The sequence below is a fragment of the Stegodyphus dumicola genome, chromosome 1, assembly GCF_044657685.1.
Source record: "Stegodyphus dumicola isolate Sdum_Otavi_A_Nest chromosome 1, ASM4465768v1".
In the NCBI taxonomy this organism is placed as follows: domain Eukaryota; kingdom Metazoa; phylum Arthropoda; class Arachnida; order Araneae; family Eresidae; genus Stegodyphus; species Stegodyphus dumicola.
The window spans coordinates 286,359,412-286,382,637 of NC_140768.1; the positions used below are offsets into that span (position 1 = coordinate 286,359,412).

Below are 23,226 nucleotides of genomic sequence, written 5' to 3' on the forward strand. Positions count from 1 at the left end.
TTTCTTCAAATATAATGCAGGACTCTAACATTTTGTGGCAACAGTTTGAAAAGTGAACCGACATTTATGAGTCCGACGCAAAATGCCAGAACGAAACTAATAGTCCTTCGGGATTCAAATCCCTTTGGACTAAAAAAAAAAAAAAAAAAAAAAAAAAAAAAATCTGAAATGTTTCAGATTTTAAATTACGTCCAAATGGGCGTTTTTTTAACATTTTGTGTGTTACCTTTAAATATCATGTTCCTCGCACTTAAACCATAAGATCCAGTGCAACAGCAATATCGCAAAATAGTTTTAAAACGAGCATATCTTTAGAATTTCCGATACAGAGACTCACGCGCTGGAGATAAAAATGTTTTTTCTGCACAACGTTGGCATTGCTCGCTTTGAAATCCTTGAGTTTGTTAATCAAAAATTCGTCAAAGTTTTAAAAAATAGGAAATCGATCATAAAACAAATTTCAAATTTCAAATTTGGTCTTCCACATGCTCATATTCGTTGGAGGATTACGTTATTCAAAATTCGATGACTCTATGTACCGTTATTTTATGACAATGTAAGAAATATACATACATTTACGCAGATTTTCATTATTTAATTTCTTCAAATATAATGCAGGACTCTAACATTTTATGGCAACAGTTTGAAAAGTGAACCGACATTTATCCGTCCGACGCAAAATGCCAAAACGAAACTAATAGTCCTTCGGGATTCAAATACCTTTGGACTAAAAAACTGAACTGTTGCCATTCGTTATTTACTAAATTACATCAAAGCAAAGATAAGAATTAGGTAGATGTCCAACTTAACAACATGTTTTAAAAGCAAAATTCAGTCAATTAAACACATATATTTAGATGAATTTAGAATTTTATTGAAATGATACATCATCGTTACAAAACGGAGAACTACAGTATAGGTTCGAATGTCTGAGCTGAGTTCTACCATGAAGTATTCAGATAATATATAGATTAGGTAATCGAATTTTGTATTTTAATTATGACAGTTATACGTGAACAATTAATTCGTTAACACTGCCATATTTGTCTTAGCTAAATGTACTTGTATTTAAAATCGTTAAATATTTTATATCATTAATAAATCATACTCCCCTTCAAAACGAAGAGAAAAAGTTATATAACTTATAAGTATATAATTTATCTTATAAGTGTATAATTTAAGTATATCTTATAAGTATAAACTTATAATTTATCTTATAAGGTATTTCTTCCGTCTTCTTAGCTTGCCTTCGCAGTGTGGTTGTCTGCATGCTAGCCGCGTATTCCAAAAGTCTGTGGTTCGATTCCTGGCGAAGGCGTTGCTCATTTTTCATCTCTTCTGCTTCGAAATATCCTCTCTCCTCCCCTAATGTCTATACAATCATTTCTATTTTAATTTCTAAAAAACATTTTTATATCTAGTGCTCCAAACTGCTATTGCACAAAATGTAAGATACTTACTTATGTTTCAGTTTTAGTCCACGAATTCGGCTGTTTGAAAGCAATGTGTTGCCATTGCCTGGCGTGTTGTTATTCAGTTGTATAAAATAATCGTCCACAAATAAAAACATGAGCTACAGTTTTTTGCTTTTTTCCCTCCTTCTTAGTTCAAGATTTTTAAAGGTCGTAAATTGAAAGGAAATTAACTAATTAATTGTTTGAAGTTAACTAATTAATTTTTGAATTAATTAATTGTTTGAAGGAATAAAGATGAAAATGATTTTTGAAAATACCTGCTGTGTTTGTTAATATAAAAATAATCCGGAATACAATTCTGTAGAAAGTGGTAAACCGATTATCTAAATTAAAGATAGTAAGGTATTTTCTCCCTTCTTCGTGGTGTAACTGGAAACACATTCGAAGCGTGTTCGAAAGGTATGGAATTCGAATCCCATTGAGGGCATTACACATTTTTCACGTTCTTCCGTCGTTATAACTGAGTGAATCTAGAAAGTTCCATCGCTTCTCCAACCCCTCCGCAATTTGCCTTTTAAATGCATTTACAGATAAATTTATGAAGAATAAAAACAGTGTAGTTTATATAATTAATATGCTTTAAATTATTTTCCTGAAGGAAAGCAGACCTCTATAGACTCAGTGTTTCTTTTTGCAGAAGATGATAAAAAATGAAGATGGAGCGGACTCATAAAAATCTCTAACTTCTCGATGAAGTAAGGAAAGCGTAAGTCTTACAGTAAAATTATGTTTTGAACTTATTCGATTGAAATAAATTCTATAATAAATACATCAAATTGAAAATATTGTTTATATTGTGTATAGTTTACTAGGTTGCTTAAGCTTCCAATCTAACGTTCCCGGGCATCTAGAGAAAGTATGATTTACTTTTGCCGAAAGTAAACAAAGTAAATTTTATGGCAGTTGGAAAGAAAAGAATACACTTTTATCCCCAACGACTTAGGAAAATCTGTCAACGTTTAAATAATAAATCGCCTAAAATTACATTTTTTTTATTACTTCAAAGGTAAACGTATTTCAGGAATGATTTCGCAAAGGACAGATGGAGAAAATAATTTTCCTTCTCAGTACAGAGAATGCAATAGGATCATAAAAATAAACGAAGGGGCATAGCATGATTGTCAAAGGGATAAACGGATAAACGGGAGCACGTGCCGTCAACCATTACTTTCAAGGAGAGCTCCATATTTTCCTACACTATGTAAAATATTATGTATTTTTTTACAATTCTGGGTTTCACAAAGTATAAAACTAAATGCAGGAATCATATGTTAGATTTATATTTTACTTCTTTAAAAATCAGATACAGCTGAAATTATATATATATATATATATATATATATATATATATATATATAAAAAAAAAAAAAAAAAAAAAAAAACACTTAGAAAAACAGAATTGCAAAGTGTGTTTACTTCCTTGTACGAAGTAAAGAGATATTTAAATTTAAGATACAGATATATAAAGATACAGAAGAGAATTTTTCGTGGCGTCTGTACGTACGTATCTCGCATATCTCAGAAAAGACTAGCCTATTTCGTATATAGGATTGCTGTAACTGGTAGTTGTGCACCTCCCTTTTTGGTTGCAATCGGCCTCACTAAAAGTGTATGTACACCCACTCTGTTACTCAGCTCGATGAGCTGCTTTTTCTTATTTTTATATGTTTGTAAATTGTGCATTTTTTGCTTTAAAATGATTGAATTATGTTGTTCTTATCTTCCGGTTAAGGTTTTTATTCGTTTAGTTAATCTACATGTAATATTTGTAGAATTAGCAACAATTTAAAAGTTGTTTAAGTGCGGCTAAGCCTAATTTTTTTACCACAGCAGCCATATTTGTTTACATTTGAAACTTAGGAGAATAGTGAATTAATTCTTTCTACACTTACAGTGTCTTTTTCCCAAAAGGAAACTTAACACCGAAAAATCTTCCATCTTGCCTGCTGGCCGAATTGCTTGTTTTTGCGTAGAAACTGTAATTTTAATTATTAAAATTGTTTTTTTATTGTTTTAATTGTATCTGGTGTTTAATGTTTTTCTATATATTTAAATTTTTAGCGAAAATATTTTGAGGTTTTATGTATTTTTGACTTTTCTTGAAGTGAGAACTGAATTAATTGAATGAGAAATATATCTCTAATGAAATTCGAAGAAATAAGTTTAAATGAAATGCAAGGAAAAAATGCGTATAATTTAATATCCCGCGCAAGGAAGTCATGTGGTGTACACATCAGGTTTTTTAGAAATATAGATTGTTAAATTGTTTTATGATGAAGGAGGCAAGATGGTTGTTTAAACGGTTCAAAAGTTATATTTTTAGGTTTCAGGACATAAAAGTATTCAAACGAATTTTTATTTTGCTTAGGTCTATGTGATTTCCGATAAATGGACATGATCTTTAGTGTCTGAAAAAAGCGAATTCTTGAATTCTATATTTTATTCACATATTTCATTATTAAATTGATAAACCATTCAATTGCTTTAACTTGGTGATACATTAAAATTTATTTTTTCAAATACTAAAGTGTATTTTCCACAGTACATATTAAACTAAAATAAAATGATCAAAGGTAAATTCTGCATTTATCTTAAATAAATTTGAACAGAAAATCTATTAGTAAAATTTTCTCCCACAATATTTGATGTAAAATGTATTTTGCACAAAGAATAATTTACATCAGTTAACTATACCTAAAGCTCTGAAGAAATTATATGCTCTCTAGAATGTTCTGCTGGCCTCCTGTTATGTAAATCAAGGGTCTGCGGATCGGGCCAAACTAATTCTGAAACATTACCAGAACAAACGACATTTGCTACTGCATTTACGCAGCATTCTTAGCGGTTAGATTGTTACCATATAAGGTATTTCTCACGCCTCTTGGCATGCCTTCGTGGTGTGGTGGTCTGTACGCTGGGCGCGTCTTCCAGAGGTCCATTGTTCGATTCCCGGCGAAGGCGTTTTTCTGTTCTCCTGCTTCCAAAAAATACCTAATGTGCCGCCCGAACTAAAAGGGTGGTGGATGATGATTCTTCTCACCCAGGATAAGGTCCTCTAAAAAACCCCAGTCCCCCTTTAAGAAAGAGGGGTTTCTATAAGGTATTTCTCCCGCCTTCTTGGTGTGGTGGTCTGCACGTTGGGCGCGTAATTGCAGACGTCCGTGGTTCGATTCTCGGCGACGGCGTTGCTGTTTTTCATCTTTCCTGCTTCTAATTAACCTAATGTCTCTACAGTGGCGCCCAAACTAAAAAAGGGTGGTGCATGAAGATTCTCCACACCCAGGATTTGGCGATTGGGTTCCCTAACAAAACCCTGTCGGGGGAATATATAAGATATTTCTCCCGCCTTTTTAGAGTACCTTCGTAGTGTAGTGGTCTGCATGCTGGGCGCGTATTCCAGCGGTCCGTGGATGGTTGGATTCCCGGCGAGGGCGTTACACATTTTTCATCACTCCTGCTTTAAAAAAATAACCTAATGTCTCTACTACCAGAATGTTGGAAACGTATTAAAACCCGCACTGAACATGTTCTACTCGAAACGTGTCGAGCGTTGTCTACGATTTGGCATATGCAGCAGTTCGATTGTTATGTATTAATTGTTATTATTTTCAAGCTTAAGGTTTGCTTACTGTTTCAGTTTTGATCTCTATTTGATGGTCTTCGTTTTTTATTCTTTTATTATGGTATTAAACTATTGAGCAATTAGAACAATATAACATAAGATATTACAAATGTATTATTTATTTCTTAACATCATTTCTGTGTAATTGAATAATCATGTTAATACCTATATTGTAGTAGGTAAATGTGTGGATAGGTGGAACAGCAGAAGACATTTTTATAAACCAATTCTGCATCAGTCACATTAAATAGCACTTCGAGTAATGATCAGAGTAAAACATAAACAATAAAGCAATTCTAAATTACAAAACATTCTAAATTACATTGTTTGCGTTGTGTGGCATAATGTCGGGCAGTAACCCGTTCAGATACTATGGTCCAGTGCAAAGTTAATTAAAATTAAATTACAAACAAGGTAAGTAAAATCAAACTAACGTTTATTTATGATGATAAAGAGAAAGAATACAAGTTACAGTTTACATTGGTGGTGACCGGTCCCCTAAATATCTGAAGATTCAAAGGAAAAAGTTAACATACCTTCTTTAACATATTTAACATTTCACAGTTCCCGGTTGGGATCCATCATACAAAGTTTGGATACTTGGTACAGGTGTAAAACTAAGACAAGGATATCTGTCACGAGGCAGAGAATAATAATTATACGTCTAAAGATACATCTATAAGAAGAAAAGACAATATGAGAAAAGTTAATCAAGGGCAACTCTTTCGGAGGCCAGGCTTTTCTCCCCACAGCCGCTTCCAACCGGTAGGACTCCGGTCTTCCCAAACCCACCGGCCATACTTAAGATAGGAAAATCTCAGGAATTCTTGATTCAGTACGCCTTTCTTCTGTGTAGGTTTTTTAATCGTTCATCACACCAGAGACTCCGACCTGTTGGTCTCCGCTCTGTACCTTAGAAGTCATCTCTTGTTTTTTTTTTCTTCGAGAAAATTTCTTTCTCTCCTCTGAAAACACCGCGCAGCCACTTTAATAGCTGGCGCGTTTTTTTGAAAAATTTGGCGAAGAAGGTGATTGACAGGAAGCCAAGCCCAGCAACCCAAACAGAAAAATCTTCATGGTAAAGGGTTTCCAGACTACCAGAAGAGCCAACAAGCGCAGTTCAACCATTCGGCCTCCAAGGCCACTCCAATGGGTCAACAATTCTCCGCAGACGAAAACAAGGGAGGGGGGCATTAGCCTCGAATCGAGGCGCAACTCGACCATGTAGAGCTTCCTATCCAACGATTATTCCTCCCTCCTTACAAATTCGCTGTAGAACCTTTCCCTGCTAGAGATGTCACAGCAACCGGGGTCCTGTTTAAGTAAAACTCCAGATGGTGTAAACATCCAACATGTCATCCGACATGTGTTTGAACGCTTGGGCAAAAGAATTTCTGGGTGCAGTAATCCTCTGATAAGGGATTCTGAGAAAGAATTCCAAGCCGACCGTTGGGATGAGAAAATTTTTAGAACCAGTGAATGGTTATTCAACACAAACGAATTTGGGACATTAAAAATTAAACTATTACATAACAATATAACTCATTAAAAATGTCAGCACTATATAAATTGTTTCTTCAGCAGCGTTTTAAGTATACACACTCATTAACCAGATACCACCAGTCAGAGAATATGTATTCGACAACTTTAATAGAAAAAGGGGTAAAAATTTAAGTTACCTTAAGTTAAAAAAAATTAATACACTAAAAGCAGCAAACAAGATATTAAAAAATAATTAAAATTAAAAGTTAAACAACCTTAAGAGTCAAAAACAAAAGTACAAAAACGAAGTAAACTTAAGTCCCTAAACTCAAATTAAAAACTAAACAACTTCAACTTAAGAAAGCTTTTAACGCAACCAAACCTAAATTTCAAAGTTTACAAAAGTTACAGTTTAAACTTACAACCACTTTAAACAGCTAAAGAAAAAAAAAATTAAGAACATCAAATACAAATCAAAACGGAAATATTAAGCAAAAATTAAGCTTGAAAATAATAACAATTAGTACATAACACGATACTGCAACTTCAAAAACACATATTCGATGAGTATGATATCGATAAGACAATATTTTTTGCGCGGGTTGCAGAATGGTAGCCTTTGCGTTGAAATTGAGTTATTTCGACGATCCTATTGGCAATCTCTAGAATTGAGGTACTTAACCCCAATAGCAGAAAAGTAAAGCAAAGCTAGAGTGCAATGAAAGCAATGTCGGTAAATGATTTTTTGATATAAAAGAATGACTATAAAGAGCGAATTTGCTTTCGCGTGTCAGACGGTCATACAGACTTGATGTTTTAACCTTACCGTTTTGTTTCGATGGGCCTGATGTTTACTCTTGCACATTGAAACAGGTCTTTCAACTCAAGAGATATTAGAACTGGAAGGTCCAGCTAATTTCTAAGGAAACGCGAAGAATTTCAGTTTTCTGAATAGGTTTTGGTGGAAATGGAGCTGCTTGTTTTACTTATACTTGCCAGATTTCCATCATACGCTTTTATGTTAATAGGATATACTAATATATATTTAGCACTGAAGTTTTTTTTTTTCTAGATTTAAATCCGAATTGATCCTTCTTTATTTTGAGAACGTTGAAAATTATATGTAGGATTGCTACAACATGCAATTGTGCACCTCCGTTTTTCGTTGCAATCACCCGTTTTCGTTGCTTTATAAATGACTGAATTATGTTGTTCTTATTTCTCGGTTAAGGGTTTTATGCCTTTAGTTAATCTGGGTGGAGTAGTTGTAGAATTATCAACAATTTAAAAGTTACTAATTCAGAAGTCGGTTTTGCAGCTGAGGATGGTGGTCGCTAAAACCAACGAAACTAGTCCCGTGAAAATTTTGAAAATATAGCGCTGATTTTTGTTGTTTGACTTCTGAATTAGTATTTGTTCGGCATGTTATTGTGTCTTAATTTAAAAGTTGTTTAAATGCAGCTAAGCCTAAGTTTTTTACTACAGCAGCCATTTTTTTTTTAGATTTGAAACTTAGAAGAATAGTGAATTAAGTCAGGTTCTGCACCTTCGATATCTTTTTGCTGAGTATGACCAAAAGTAAACTTTCAGCTTTGTGCACCGCAAAATCTTCTTTCGTGCACGCTGGCGGAATTGCTTGTTTTTTCGTATAAACTCTGATTTTAACTGTAAATTTTTTTAATTGCTTTAATTGTATTTGGTGTTTTATATTTTTTTGTATTTTACAATTTTTAATGAAAATATTTTGAGGTTTATGTATTTATGCCCTGCCGCGAAGTAAGAACTGAATGAATTGAATGAGAACTATATATCTGATGAAATTCGAGGAAATAAGTTTGGAATGCAGTAAAATGCAGTAAGGAATGCAGTAAGAAATGCGTATATTATAATATTCCATGGAAAGAAGTCATGTAGTGTACACATCAGATTTTTATACAACTTTTGCTTAATATTCTGCACCGTATTAGATCAATACTAACGATCACATGTGAAAGCCTGATCTCCTCTGTTAAAATTTAGTTTAATCAAGAGAGGATGGTGTAAAAATATATATATGCCAAGGCACTTTCACTTATAAGTAATTTCCATCAAATGTAATCCATATTACATGATAAGTATTTAAGGAAGAATTAATAGTTAAAATTTTGTTCCAAGCAGGAAGTCGTTTCTTCCTAGGAGAAAGTTTTAACTTCTTCCATTCCTATTTTGACAGTAATTGCTTCATTCATCTAATCTTGAAGTCATTTTGACGTAATGAAATTAGAAACCCCATTAATAATGTTTAAGTGGATTTATTCTTAGCATCACAACTGCGTCTTATAATTTTGACTGGTAAGCTTAACGTAGGAAAGGTATGAAAACTATTTATGAAGCACACCTTTCAAGAAATTCTTGAATATAAAGTGCTTGTAAAATGATTTTGAAATAATACAAAAGTTTGAATGATTTTCAATAGATAGAATAATAATGAAGAAATTATATTAAAAAATTCTGTCGATTTAAGAGTTTGCCTCATGGTGGGAAGATTGTTGTACGTAGAGCAGTCAAATTTCATACGTTTCCGCATTATCTAACCACTTTGGAGTGAAAACATGTTGTGAGGCTACCTCGTAGTAAGAGCCCTGCATGAACTGCTATTTGTTTCTACTCTAACTCGTTCTGTTACAAGAATGATATCTAGTTGAAAGGAAAAAATGTACAGGTATAATTTCTTACGTACTGCAAAGACCAAATGCCCAGATTTCCTGAGATGTGCTTTTTCTTATCCCTAGAATATTGAGATTTAAATGGCACAGTGCTACTAATCATTCTTTTTACAGATAGGATGATGTTTTGAACTACTTTGTTCTTCCTTTTACGAAGTAAACAAAGCATTGTAATCACGAAAATTTTCGGATATCATATTTGAACAAAATTATTCATTTTGGCGCCTGCGTGGTATCTGTACGTACGGACAGAGTAAAGGACTCTCTTTTCCAAAGCAGTTAGTAAAATGTATTTAAAATAGATTTGGATGGTACTTTTTTATGATGTCTGTACGTACATACGTACGCATGTATCTAGCATGACTCAAAAACGATTAGCCTTAAAACGTTGAAATTTTGTATATGGGACTGCTATAACGTCTAGCTGTTCATGTCTCTTTTTTGGTTGCAATCGGCCGCACCAAACACACACCACACGCCCCCCCCTATATATATATATATACGGCGAGCGCTTTTTTTATTCTTATATGTTGCTAAATTGTGCATTTTTTGCTTTCAAAGAGATGGAAGTATACTGTTTTTATGTTCCGGTTAATTTGAAACTCTTAGTTGAATATTGAATTAAGTCAGTTGGTGCCCTAGCTGAAGGGTCTTTTGTCCAGTGGAATCAAAAGTTTACTCTGATGTTTTGTGAATAAAAATTTTGTCTTTTCGCCCGTTGAAAAAACTGCTTGTTTTGACGTAGAAACTGTAATTCTAATTGGAAAAATTTCTTTTTAATTGTTTTTAACTGTAGCTGGTGTCTCAGGTTTTTCTGCATTTCACAACTTTTAACGAAGATGTTTTAAGCTTTTATGACATTTGTGTGGGCTGCCGCGAAGTGAGAATTGAATTGATAGAATGAGAAATACATATATCTCTAATGAAACTCTAAGAAATAAGTTTAAATGAAGTGCAGCAAAAATGTGTATAACTTAGTAAGCCATACGGGAAAGTCGTGGTGTCCATATCAGAATTTTTCACATTGTACATTTTATTACAATATACATATTTCCTATTAATTAATTTATAATATTAGCTGCCTCTTTGAATCATACATGACTGGAATAACATTCTAAAGCCATAAAATAATCATGCGTTAATGTAAGTCCGTATAAAACATCTGTAATATGTTCAACAGTCTTTAAATTTCGGTGTTCTAACGTGTGAAGTGTTATTAATGTGTGTTTGAGAGTAATAAATAAGATAAAGGATATCTGTAAGAATAATTAAAGAAACAAAAATACTAAACACATAGACTTTCTAAACTGAATTTAGTCTTTTAATAAATATATATATAATCAAACACAACATTTCAAGAGATAAAAGTTTTCACATTGCGACAGATATTTCACATTAAGCAATAATGTAGCAATATGAAACAGAAAATCACATTTAACTCTAGTTTCTTTTAAAAAGTGAAACGAAAACACAAATTCTTCAGCGATGGAAAGCTCATAGCAAAATAATAAATATTTGTATTATTTACGTATGCAGTAATAATGCATTTTAATTATCAGAATATTAAACAAAACAAAAAATTTAATAGCTTTTCTTTCTTTAGAAGGCATTTCTTACAAACACATTTTCCATCATATATGTACAATATCACACACTGCCTTACAGGGAATTATATGAATTAATAATAACTTAAATACACAAATTTTAAAAATATTATCCACTTAAAACTTCAGCAAAATTAACCAATTATGTTATGAATAGATTTACAAACGATAAACAAGAATCAAAATGCGTTGCTGTGCGTACAAAACATCAAACCTATGTTATTCGTGTTATTAGAGTCAAGAATATAAGAATTATTTCTTTTACATATTGCTGTTGTAATATAAATTAAAGAAATTATTGCATTCACGTGGGAAGTTATTGCGTATGTGTCGGGCTTTAAATAGATAAATACGTATACACTTTTTACTAATGGTTCAGATGATTAAGCTGCGGTACACAACATATAAAATTACGGTGCTCTTTCAATTTATTGTTCTAAAGCACAACATTTATTTCACTGACAGGATCGTATAGGTTAGAAAATCCCCAAAATGCTGAAAGTAATGCTTGACATTCAGCAGAAATGCTTATTTCTTCCTTAGCATAACATCAACTGCATTTATAAAAAATTGAATTTTACGGAAAAACATGTAAAATATGTGCACCGTATATAATGAACCACAGAGGAGTTGGGTATTTAAGCTCTGAATGATTTGTAAAGTTTAAATTGAATATTGTAATGATAATTTCTTTTATTACTTGTTTGAAACATTCATAGGCATACAACAATACCTCAAACAGGGCTGATAATTAAAAATCATACCATTCATTAATCTGATAAGTGTTAACTAATTTTGTAAGTGTTCAATATTATGTGCAACCTACGACATGAGATTATTATTAATTTTAACTTAAAGTGAAGAAAAATGTGTATGATAATTTGCAAGAAATACAGGAAAAGCATGACTTCTACTGAGTGGTAACAAAATTATTTCGAAGACTTTTACATAAAAACATTTACACTCATATGTATCCTTGAATTGTTCACAGTAAAATACTATGGCCAATTCAAGGATACAGAACAGGCAATAAATAAGAAGCCATTATTACAGCAGGACTGTTTTGAAAATAATACTGTGCAACAGCGGTTAATTTGAACATTACATATAAGCAATTATTAAAGGTATATCGTAAAATCATACACCAAGAATCTTGACACACCATAAACATAAGAAACCTTTCTCTATATATTTCTTTTACACTCTGGTTGTCATAACACATTTTAAAAAAGAACTATTGTAACTAATTATTGGTTTTCGAATAGTGTTGCCGATTTATACGAATGATTTTCATAGTAGGATAATATTTCAAAGAAATTTTTGTTCATATTAAATCACTGTTCCGTGTTAAATTTAAAATGAATAAAGGTACTTACGTATTATCGCAACCAGGTTGGCGCGATTTGTAAGTTTGAGTAAAAAAGTATGAATAAAAAGAAAATGTATATTTATTAATTACAGATAATTTTTAATACAGTTTTTTTATATTATTTTGTTTTAAAATATAAAATAGCAATTAAACCCTTCCGGTTTCGAATTTGAATAAGTTGCAGAATTATTTTTTCGGCGGAAATCTCTTGGCTATTGCTTTTAGCACTGATTGAAAACCGTCTTCACCATTAACAGCTTGAGCTTGGCGCCATATAAATTCGATAAGGTATGAGTCAAGATGATGACGGGCTGTTCCTCTCTGTTTTTTGTTGCGCCATTTGGCTGAGCGCCACATGCGCTCTACATGTTGTGTGTGAACGCCCGTGTTGGGATCCACAAAGTTATATTTGTGATTAACAGTTCCATGCAGAAATCCAGCATTTTCGAACTCACTTGTATTGTATCCTTTCCAGCAATCCGAATAAATGATGCTTCTTTCCTTCATATTTTCGCAAATTTTTTCCATGAGGGTAACGGCGCTTCTGTTAGGTACAGTAACCAAAAAAGTCTCTTTCTTTTCTCGGCAAATTCCGCCGAAAACCCATTGCTGTGGTAGTACACGCCCAGTGTTATTTTTTCTTTTTACAAATAAACTTTCGTTTAAACACGTAGGGTTGCCGTAAGTAGGCTCGCCAAATTTGGCGATTTATGCGAATTTTGGCCTGGTTGCGTTAATACGTAAGTACCATTTTAAATTTTAGTTCTAGTAAATTCTGCAGAAATGAGTACTGTTTTGCGTAATATGCATTCAGACCATTAAGCTACCGATAATGAACTTAGGACCGAATTAACAACTTTCAAGTCGAAATAATAATGCAGATAATTGGATCACAGAACATATATCTTAAAAATTATATCCAGTGAAACTTGTAAAGATATTTTGTATTACTTTGATATTTAGCTCTGCAGTGAAAATTTGAAACCAAGATATTTTGATCGCATTTTCTATTATTGAAAATTTTCTTTTAGCAAAAGTGATGACTCCTGATGTAATTTTAATAGCTTAAGAAAAAATTGCTGCTAAACGTAAGTAACAAATGTTGCTGAACAATAGCAATACATAGCGCCGATGCTTCATTTTGTTAACTTCAAGGCAAAATGTATGTCAAATGAAAGTAAATATTTTTATATCCTTGTTAGAATTAGAAACACCAGAAGTTAGAAGGAAATCTACATCCCTCGCTAATGAAGAGGAAAACATGCAGTGTTTTGTTCAGTTTATATTATACATTTGCTGCTTCAGGTTACAAGATTATTTGATTTCCAATAAGCTTCCACATTTCTCAGAAAAATGAAACTATTGGAATATGCGAACAAAATGAAAAGATAATTAAATATTAGGTTGTTATTTAATGCATCGTTTTGACTGGGTCCTTCGGTATTGACTTTACCATTTTAAATTACTCATGTTGCATAGGCATGTTGCTCCTGAATTTCTGACTTAGAAAGTCCTCCACGAAGGCATCCTTCCCCTTAAGCACATAGCCCTCGAGTGCTTTTCCATAATTAAATAAACCAAACCAGAAGTTCTAAAATTTTACACTTTGCGAAACAGCCTGCGGTGTTGACAGTATTCACCTGCTCACTAAAGAACAGCCCTATCTGTTCACTAGAAGACAGGCCGTCAGACAATTGTGCCATTGGTTTTTTTCATCAATGGCGGCCATCTGGCGGATATGCTAACACACCAGTGGACCAAGTGCTCCATTGACGATGGAATGGAAAAGTGCCTTGTTGCCAGATTTCCAATGATTAATATTTAGTTGGAGTCATGAGATTTTACCTTGTCAAAATATTGATATTTGAAAATACGCATAACTTTTCGACGCCTTTTTCTTTCAGTCGTTACAAATACGAGTACGCTCAGAGTTTATTTAACATAATCCGTATACAGTGGAACCTCAAGATACGAGCACCTCTATGTATGAGAAATTCGAGATACGAGGTAAGTATGAGCGAAAAATTAGTTTATAAATACGAGCATTGATTCGAGGAACCAGCAACGAGCTAGGCTATTGGTATGCGTGGCGCTATTTTCCGATACGGCTGGACTCGAGGAATCCTCTCGTCAGATCGCTCAGTGTTCTTTGATCTACGTGCTTGTGACTTAATTGCTTTTTACATTTAACGTGAACATAATTATTCCTCCCAAGAAGATTGTTACCTCAGATAGTGTTGCAAATAAAAAGAAGAAAGCCATGGGCCTTTGAAATTAAGAAAGAAATCATAGATAAATATATGCGTGGTGTAAGAGTGACGGAATTGGTGAAGACTTACGTTCGACATCGACGATCTGCACTATTCTGAAAGAGAAGGAAGAAATTAAGAAACCAGATGTGGCCAAAGGAGTTACCGTTACTTCCAAGCACCGTCCAAAACTTCTAGAAGATATTGAGAAGCTGTTGTTGGTGTGGATTAACGAGAAGCAGTTAAAAGGCGATTCGGTGTCGGAAGCTATCATAAAGTTAAACTATGATTATATTATTTACCAGCGTTATTTATGAGAAAAATTGATTTTTATGTTGATAGATTTGGGGGTGCGGAACGGATTAACTGGATTCCATTATTTTCAATAAGGAAGTTTATTTCTAGATACGAGAAATTCGTTATACGAGCTCAATGCTGGAACGAATTAAACTGGTATCTCGCGGTTCCACTGTATACGAAATTTGTACTACCTTCTGTGTATAGTTACTCACAGCTATCATTATTGTAAACACTTTTACATTACAGTTTCACTTGAAAGTTAAAAAAATAGTCATAATAAATTTAGTCTTTTATTATAGCTTTAATATTATTCAACGTAAGATATGGATTATCGGTAAAATCTTACTTATTAATTTCCTGTATGTTTTTCCTGTATAGCTGCTACTTAAAATTAGATTAAGTTACGTTGAAAAGATAACTTATTTTAAGCGATCAGTATCTGTGAGACAAGGTTAGAATTAAAAATTTTCTTGCCTTTGTTTTGTTCTGATTTAAAATCTTAACTATTAATTTTTCCTTTATAATATTAAGCCAGATTGAAATGATAACGCGATTGATGATAACAATCATTATCTGGAATTAAAGCCTCTTTTCCTTCTCAGCACGAAATTGTGAGCTTGAAACAAATTGCCATTACTTTACTATTATTGCCTTTTGAATATCTTAATTACGGACATCGCGCATGTTTTGCATTTCTCTTTATGTCTCTAATCTCTGTTGTTAAAATAAATAGAAGCTGAGCAAAGGCTTTTGATCACAGAAAAGTTTAAAACACCGCCTGAGAATTTATAACCTAAAGCGACCATTTTATATGAATACTCTGTTAAGTTTGCCTTGGCATTTTCTTCCCCAGAATGTCTTGTTTTGCGTAAGTCAATGTTAATGAAACAGAGATTAAATGCAATTCCTTTTTCAACCTTATGTCAAATTATTTTTCAGTTTGGAATTTGCGAGGACATATGATAGCTAGCTACGTGTATCCCTGTCAGCTTAAAATAATATTTAATGTCAAAGATATGCATAACGCTAATAATTTAATCGGTTTTACTTTCATATTAGTTTTCCTCTTTGGCTGAATGTTAACTCAAAGAAAATCCGTTTTGATCACAATACTATTTTGAACATGTTACCAAAAGGTATTTTATAATGTTACATATTTAGTTTATGCTAAGCGTCTTTTCAATTCTTAATTGAAGTAATAATTTAATAATATTCTTATTTACGACTATGCCCTTAATGTTAAAATTTTATGTGCAGTTTTAGCGTAACGGGAAGCAAAGTTCTCATGTTTGTCAAAGTATCAACTATTTTGTTACCATTTGCTTGCACTTGTAGAGACATAAGATTATTTCGTAGCAGGAGACATTAAAAATGAACAATGCCATCGCCGGAATTCGAACCCCGGACCTCTCGAATGCGCGCCGAGCGTGCTGACTATTACACCACGAAGGTGGGAGAAATATCTTACAAACTGAACAATTCCAATAATTTAAACGTCCTTCTCTCACTAGTTGCTGCTGATTTTAAGAAAACGAAACATTTGAGATCATTTTTAAATTGTGAGATCATTTTCCACAGTATTTTTGATGCTGTAGATATGTTATAGCTATTAAATGTATTCGAAAATTTTTCATTTCACCTCTGATTAAAACCTTCTTATAGAAAATCTGGAAGGTTTGAGGTTATTGCTGTAATTATAATACAAAACGTTTTATGATTATTATTATAATACCAAAGCATGATGTTATTATGACTGCAAAGTAATATTTCTCATATTTTTACATTAGACGTAAATTTATTTATTTTACAAATGACCAATTTATTACAAGTGATTATGATTTAAATAAAAATTTTCAAGTCATTTTTACGTATTATTTGTAAGTTAAAGATATATTTCACTGATCAGGAAATATAGTTTTGAACTTTAACTCATATTAAGCATATTTTTATAGATGTGATTTATATATTGTGCCCTATATATAATTTAAAGCATGTGAAATTGCATGAGACGGTTTAAATATATATAAATAACACGTTTTTAATATTTCTAATACGAACTCTCAGTTGTAGTTTTTCTCTTTGAGCAGCCAATAAATAAGAAGTCATTATTACAGTAGGCCTGTTAGCAGTTAATTTGAATATTCCACATAAAACAGTTATTAAAGGTACATATACCAAGCATCTTGATACACCATAACCATAAGAAATCTTTTAAACTCTGTTGTCATAATACATTTTAAAAAAGAACTATTGTAATGAATTATTGGTTTTTCGAATAGTGTTGCCAATTTATGCAGCTACCGATAATGAACGTTAGGACCCAATTAACCACTTTCAACTAGAAATAATAATGAAGATAATTGGATCAGAGAACATGTATCTTAAAAATTATATCCAGTGAAACTTATGAAAGTTCATGGATATAACTAAGTATGTACTTGATAACCAGCAATATCTCTGGTTATAGCTGCTTGCTTCAAGCCCATTTGTAACTGACGTCTTGATTCAGAAACGTTGAATTTTAATCACTTTATTGAATAATTTAACGGATCGTAATTAATATACCATCAAAGGAGATTGATTTTCAGACTTGAACCGGGCCATGTTTTGAAACAGCTTGAGAAGCCATGCCTTGAAAGAGAAGCTTGACAATTCTTGCTTAGTTTTATAAAAGTCTCAGAAGAAGACAAAATGGCTCTAAAATGTAAATTTCTGTTTAGTTTAGTATCATTAGAGCTAAAAAGCGTTTATTAAACGAATATATAACGTACTCACTTACCCATATTACTTTATTAGCGTTTATATAATGCTCCTAATCTCAAAAGGATGAAATTCCTTTTAACAAGCTACATAAATGCTTTTGCAGCATGAAAAAGAGCAAGAGGTTTTGATTTACGCAATGAAACACTTCACTGCCTTTCTATTAATGATATGTGTAATGCGCATAAGTCATAATAAAATAAGCTTTGAAAAAAATTATGAAGTTTTGTAAATTGAAATATCGCACGTCTTTTATTTAAACGAGATTTGGTTTGAAATGTTGGCCTAAAAATATTTAAGACATTAAACAATGTGTTGTTTTTCAAATTATTCCAATGGAAAATGAAAAAAGTATTTATATAAGTGCTGCTTTATCGTATTATTATTATTATTTGAAGATATTCTGAAGATTTCGTTCCCGATTTATAACTTAAACGTGAAAATAAGTGGAAATTTCCTAGTTTCGCTTGTTTCAGAAAGCTCATTTGATTACAAATTACCAATAAAAAATCTCATTAAAGTTTCCCATATTATATAAATGCTTTGAACATTTTATAAAGCGCTCCTAAATATAAAGAAATTCACAAATACTTCCAAATTTTTCATGTAAAAATTATAAACCTTTTTTGGTAACAATAAACCAATAATTTATACTATTGTCCATGATTAATATTCTCATAAAGTATGGAAAAAGAAGTCGTTTGTTAGGTTTTACAAATGTTAACTTTGATAAATACTACTTCATATTTTCAATACAATATGAAACATTTTCTTGATGACTAGAAATGCATTTATTGGCAGCTGGATTCAAGTGTTCATTTGGTCTAAGGTACGGTGTTAACAAAGTGAAAGTATGATGCAATAAAATAAAAGACATTCATTCGCTAAGAATTCCTATTTTAAGACTCTCCGTAGTCATCAGGTGGTATAATAGTATCAGGTTGCCTAATAAGTTTAGGTCTGTTACTTCGAGTTGTCTTATTCACAGAAGCTGCCGAGGAAGATTCTATAGTTTCAGAATTAGTTGATGAAGTTAGAGTGGTTTCACTTGACTTCTTGTTCTTTATATGGCTGTGAATGAATGACTTTCTCCTAGCACTGCCAAAGGAAGACAAAGTCTTCCTACCTTCACTTGAAGAAGTGGATTCTTCTGCTACAGAACTTATCCGCTTGTGGTATGTCACCGCTGGCTTAGATTCCCACAGCTCTTCCGAGGTGTTAAAAAGATATTTGCCAATACCACGCCTTGATGGGATAAAGAAATCTAGATCTAACTGGTGTTCATTGCTGTTATTGCTTTCTAGAGACATGCTACAATTATCAGTTGTGTCGCTACTTGTAGAATCTCTATTCAAACTTGGCTTTAACCGGAACAATAGCAAACGATTTGTAGAGTTCGGCTGGGCAAACTGAGACATATTTTTCAAAAACGAAGGCCGATTGTAAGAATTATTGTAAATGGCTTGAACATTTATGCTGTTACTTTGATAATTTTTCTTTCGGCAAGGCTGTATTGAGATGTTCTGCATTCCACTGTCGAAAAAATCCTCATCAGATATGTTCGAAACTGTTTCGTCTAATTCTTCTCTGCTTCGTTCTTCAGAAGTGCTGAAGACTTGCCAGTGGCCATCGATATCTTGATAAAGGGCTGGTAAAGCTTTAACCTTTTCAGAACTCTCGTTAACTAGACTAGCTGCTAATATGCAAGGATTAACTGATGTTTGGTTGCTTTTGTCTTTGCTCTCCCGATGAAAAATCCACCTTTTGTTCTTTGACAGATTAGAATAGGAAATAATTTGCTTAACATGCTTTCTTGAAGTCTTGTTTCGAAACACATACAGGTAGGGATTGATAACACTTGCACTGGATGCACAAAGTACTGCAAAGAATAAAACGTAGTTTGGCAAAACATTATCCACGTCGAAATAAGCTTCCATCGAGGTTACAGTGAAATATGGTAACCAACACAATGTGAATGTCATTACAACAAGAAGTCCAGTTCTTACAGCTTTCCATTCTTCTCCAAAAAACTGATTTGAACCGGAACTCCATCTTCTACATTTCCTTTTTTGCGTAATAGTTGCCATTTTTGCTTGTGAATCTGGGATATTAGTTTCCACAATGGTGCTGTTGACGCTGTGCTTCCGAGCTCTTTCAGAGTTATCTCTGGCAGCTTGGAACATAGAAGAATAGACACATATAGTGGTAAGGAATGGCACCATGAATCCCACTACAACAAGTACGCTTCCATAGGTCACGCTATATATTTCATTTGTTTTCCAGTGCAACGTACACATGTGCCAGTTCGGCCTATATTTTATATCTGTTATTCCAAAGAAAGGTGGAGATGCCACAATTACACCTAAAAGCCATGTACTGAAAATTAAAATACCCGTACGCTGTTTTGTAATGGTCATAGAATAATGTAGTGGACTGTTGACAGCACAGTTTCTGTCTACAGCAATCAGTAATAGCGAGAGAACAGAAGTAATGTTCAGTGTGGTAAACAGAAACCCACTGATGATGCAGACTGTATCACCGAATAACCATTTATCTGTGACTGTTGAAATCACTATAATTGGCAGTACTAAGACGCAGTACCAGAAATGCGAAATGGACAGATTCAAGACGAATCTATTGGAAAAGCTCCTTAACGTTGGCCTCTTATAGAACAATAAAAGCACCAGGACATTGCTTATGAAGCCCATAGCAGTTACTAAGATGAGGGACGAGAACTGAATGTAGCGAATGATATCATTCGTGGATGACACCTCTTGTGGGGTAGGAGATGAAGACGTCAGTGATGCAGGAGAGGACGAAATGACTAGAAGAGTTGTTGCATTCGAAATAAAAGTGACGTCCTCCGTCCATAGACTGCTTCCACTGAGATCGTCATCATCCATTTTAAGTTTCAGATGGGATACAGGTATCTGTAAAAAGAATATAGGGCCCTTTTATTAGCATTTTATAAAACAAAACACAAAAAAACATGCTTCGAACATACATTAGAGCATAATTAACAAAATGTATTGTTAATAAAAGTTAACAGGAATTAGTGTGATTTGCAATTATTAAAGTATTAATTGAGTATAACAAGAATAATAAATACGAGTGGAAACAGAAGAATTCATTATAACATGCTACGAATCAGTTGCTTTTCTCCATCATTAACTGGGTAGATTGCCCATCTTCTTCTAACTTACCTAGCCTCACCACGGTTTGGAGGAAACAGCGTTCGCCAAAGTCCTCATCTCCTTTCTTCTTGCTTAAAAGCAAGATTACTAAAGAATTACTAAACTGGGTAGACTGTTTACATTAAATTTTTGCGATAAATAGATGGCTTTCACATTTCCATACACAGAAATCTTTGGTCGTTAAGATGATAAATTTAATAACATCTTTCTTCGAGGACTACTGTATTAGAACACCATTTTTGATAAACCTCTGGTAATCCATATAATTTAAACAATATTTTATAAATTATGATATCGCAAAAAAATCATAAAAGAATTTCTCTTTAAATAAGATTAGTTTGGTTTACTTGCTTATGGCAAAGCATTTGAGGGCTGTCTTCCTAAGACGAGGGATACCTTCATGGAGGACATTCTAAGGGAAACTGGCTTCTATATATGTTTCACATAGGGAAAACCACAAAAACGCCCATACAGCCAGCCCGTTCGCCGGGATTCCAACCCCGGACCTAACTATCAATAATCAGCAACTTTACCGCCCGGCCACTGATGAGCCCTGTTCTAAAGAAGAAGAAAATTTGTATTTCGCACAGGTATTTGTTTCTTTAAAAGTATTAGCTTAGGTCAAACATTTTAGTCATTACATTTAGTATAATTGTTCTAAATTTAATAAAAGTCACTTATATCAGTTTTATAATAGACACCAACTACACTCTTTACTACGCATTCTAGTACGAATTTATTATTTTGTCACTTTAAATTCATACCTGATACTTTCAATGGAAATAAAAAATCTTAAAAAGAATTTCCTAAGTTCCCTTTGGAATTTAGATGTATGAAAATATCTATCGCTTCGTTCCCTGAAAATATAATTTGATATAGCCAGTATTTAGTATTGAAGTTGTAGTTTTCCTCCCTTTTATTCTACTAAACTAAATGTTGAGGAACCTAATGAACTACTGAGCGAATAATCGCTTAAGTCCAAGAATAGAAACGTAAACTCAAGAAGAGTTAATTACCCTTTATTGCTCAAAATAAAGATTCACAGATGGTTCCTTTCTCAAGGCGTACAAAAGAGCCTTTATTTGGGCGTAACTTAAAATGTAAGAAATAAAAACTATCTAATGACTAACTGAAGATATTTAGCCAAAGCTAACACAAATTCTAACCCAGTTGGCCCGTAATATAATAATAACTTAGCCAGCGAAGGCACGTGATACGTCCGAGCGTAGTAAACAGTTAGAGAGACGTAGCCAAAAGGCAAACGCGCGCTATTCGAGAATCTCTCGAAGTCAGTGGAGCTTTCACTTCAATGCTATTTACTTCTCATTTGCATTTAACGTGATTCTAAGAATTCATTCTGGTAAGGAATTGTAAGCTGAAGCTAGAAGAGATAGGAAAGTGGCATAAACTTAAAATAACTGTTTTAAAATTAGGATATACCTTACAAAGTAGTTAGATTTGTATACTTTCGTATAGTTTACTGACAGTAGGCATTATAATACTACCTGCGTATATGTAGATAGGATAATTTAAGACTTTTTGACAGCGAAATTCAAGTTACTCACATATGACGAAACGTTTTCGCGAATCGTTTGAATGGAAGAATGCATCATCTTGAAATGGAAATTTTAATCTTTATTTTGGCTGTAAATTTTTTGAAAACCATGAAGTATTTCCATTTTTATAAATAATTATTTGAACAGAAATTCTGAAGTTGTCAGACGAAACAGATGTTAAGAAAGGAAAACTTATCTTTAGACTGCTATCTTTCTGCTCCCGTCTTCATTTAATGTTCAAAATAATATTTAAAATCAGCCTTCTTTAAAACATAAAAATCTCTTACTCAACTGCATACTAATAACATTAACATATTGACGGAATTACAATTTTTCATGCGTGCCACATCTCTTAAACGTTATTAATCTTCCTGCATCTTTGAAGAAATATGCTAGTGAAAAGATTACTTTCAGCTGAATGTAGTACATTAGTTGTTCAAAGTAGCTAACATTCGAATCGCATTATTTCAGTCTATTCTGTCTAGTAAAGGAAGAAAAGTATGCAGAAGTGAAAACCATGTGCGAAACCAAAGGGACTAATGAAATGTTCATGACCTTCTTCACTCAGACGATATCGATTCGATATCGATTCTTCTTCTTACTTTTCTTTTCTTAACTTACTCCCTCCCGTGTTTTGATTTTTTGGAAAGTTTGCAGTTTTCTTTGTACAAAATAAATATACGTTATAAACGATATTTAAATGTTGGGGTAAAAAATGAAGATATCGAAATGCAAGCATAAAAATAAGCGTGAGCACTAAGACAAGCATAAAGATATAGAAATGCAGAAAATTTCAATCAGGAAATATTTTGGTCTCTAAAGTAATTCTTAATTAATGTACCAGTAATAATGTTCGTTTCGTGTAGGTGGATTACAAGCCCTTAACAGCTAGTAGCAGAAGACTCGTAAC

The 23,226-nt window shown here is 33.0% G+C and overlaps 1 protein-coding gene and 1 long non-coding RNA gene across 2 annotated transcripts in view; one reads left to right on the plus strand and one right to left on the minus strand.

Annotated features, from left to right (window-relative positions):
* LOC146999574 (uncharacterized) overlaps positions 1 to 23,226 on the plus strand; it is a 372,795-nt gene that overhangs the window by 236,585 nt on the left and 112,984 nt on the right. The window contains exon 2 of the long non-coding RNA XR_015039837.1: positions 2,113 to 2,181. This is a non-coding gene — a long non-coding RNA (uncharacterized LOC146999574). The remainder of the gene's footprint in view (positions 1 to 2,112; positions 2,182 to 23,226) is intronic.
* LOC118194052 (uncharacterized) overlaps positions 10,591 to 23,226 on the minus strand; it is a 115,026-nt gene continuing 102,390 nt past the window's right edge. Inside the window, exon 2 of the mRNA XM_035365238.2 lies at positions 10,591 to 20,496. Coding sequence (XP_035221129.2) covers positions 18,466 to 20,469 — 2,004 coding nt within the window. The 5' untranslated portion in view covers positions 20,470 to 20,496 and the 3' untranslated portion in view covers positions 10,591 to 18,465. The remainder of the gene's footprint in view (positions 20,497 to 23,226) is intronic.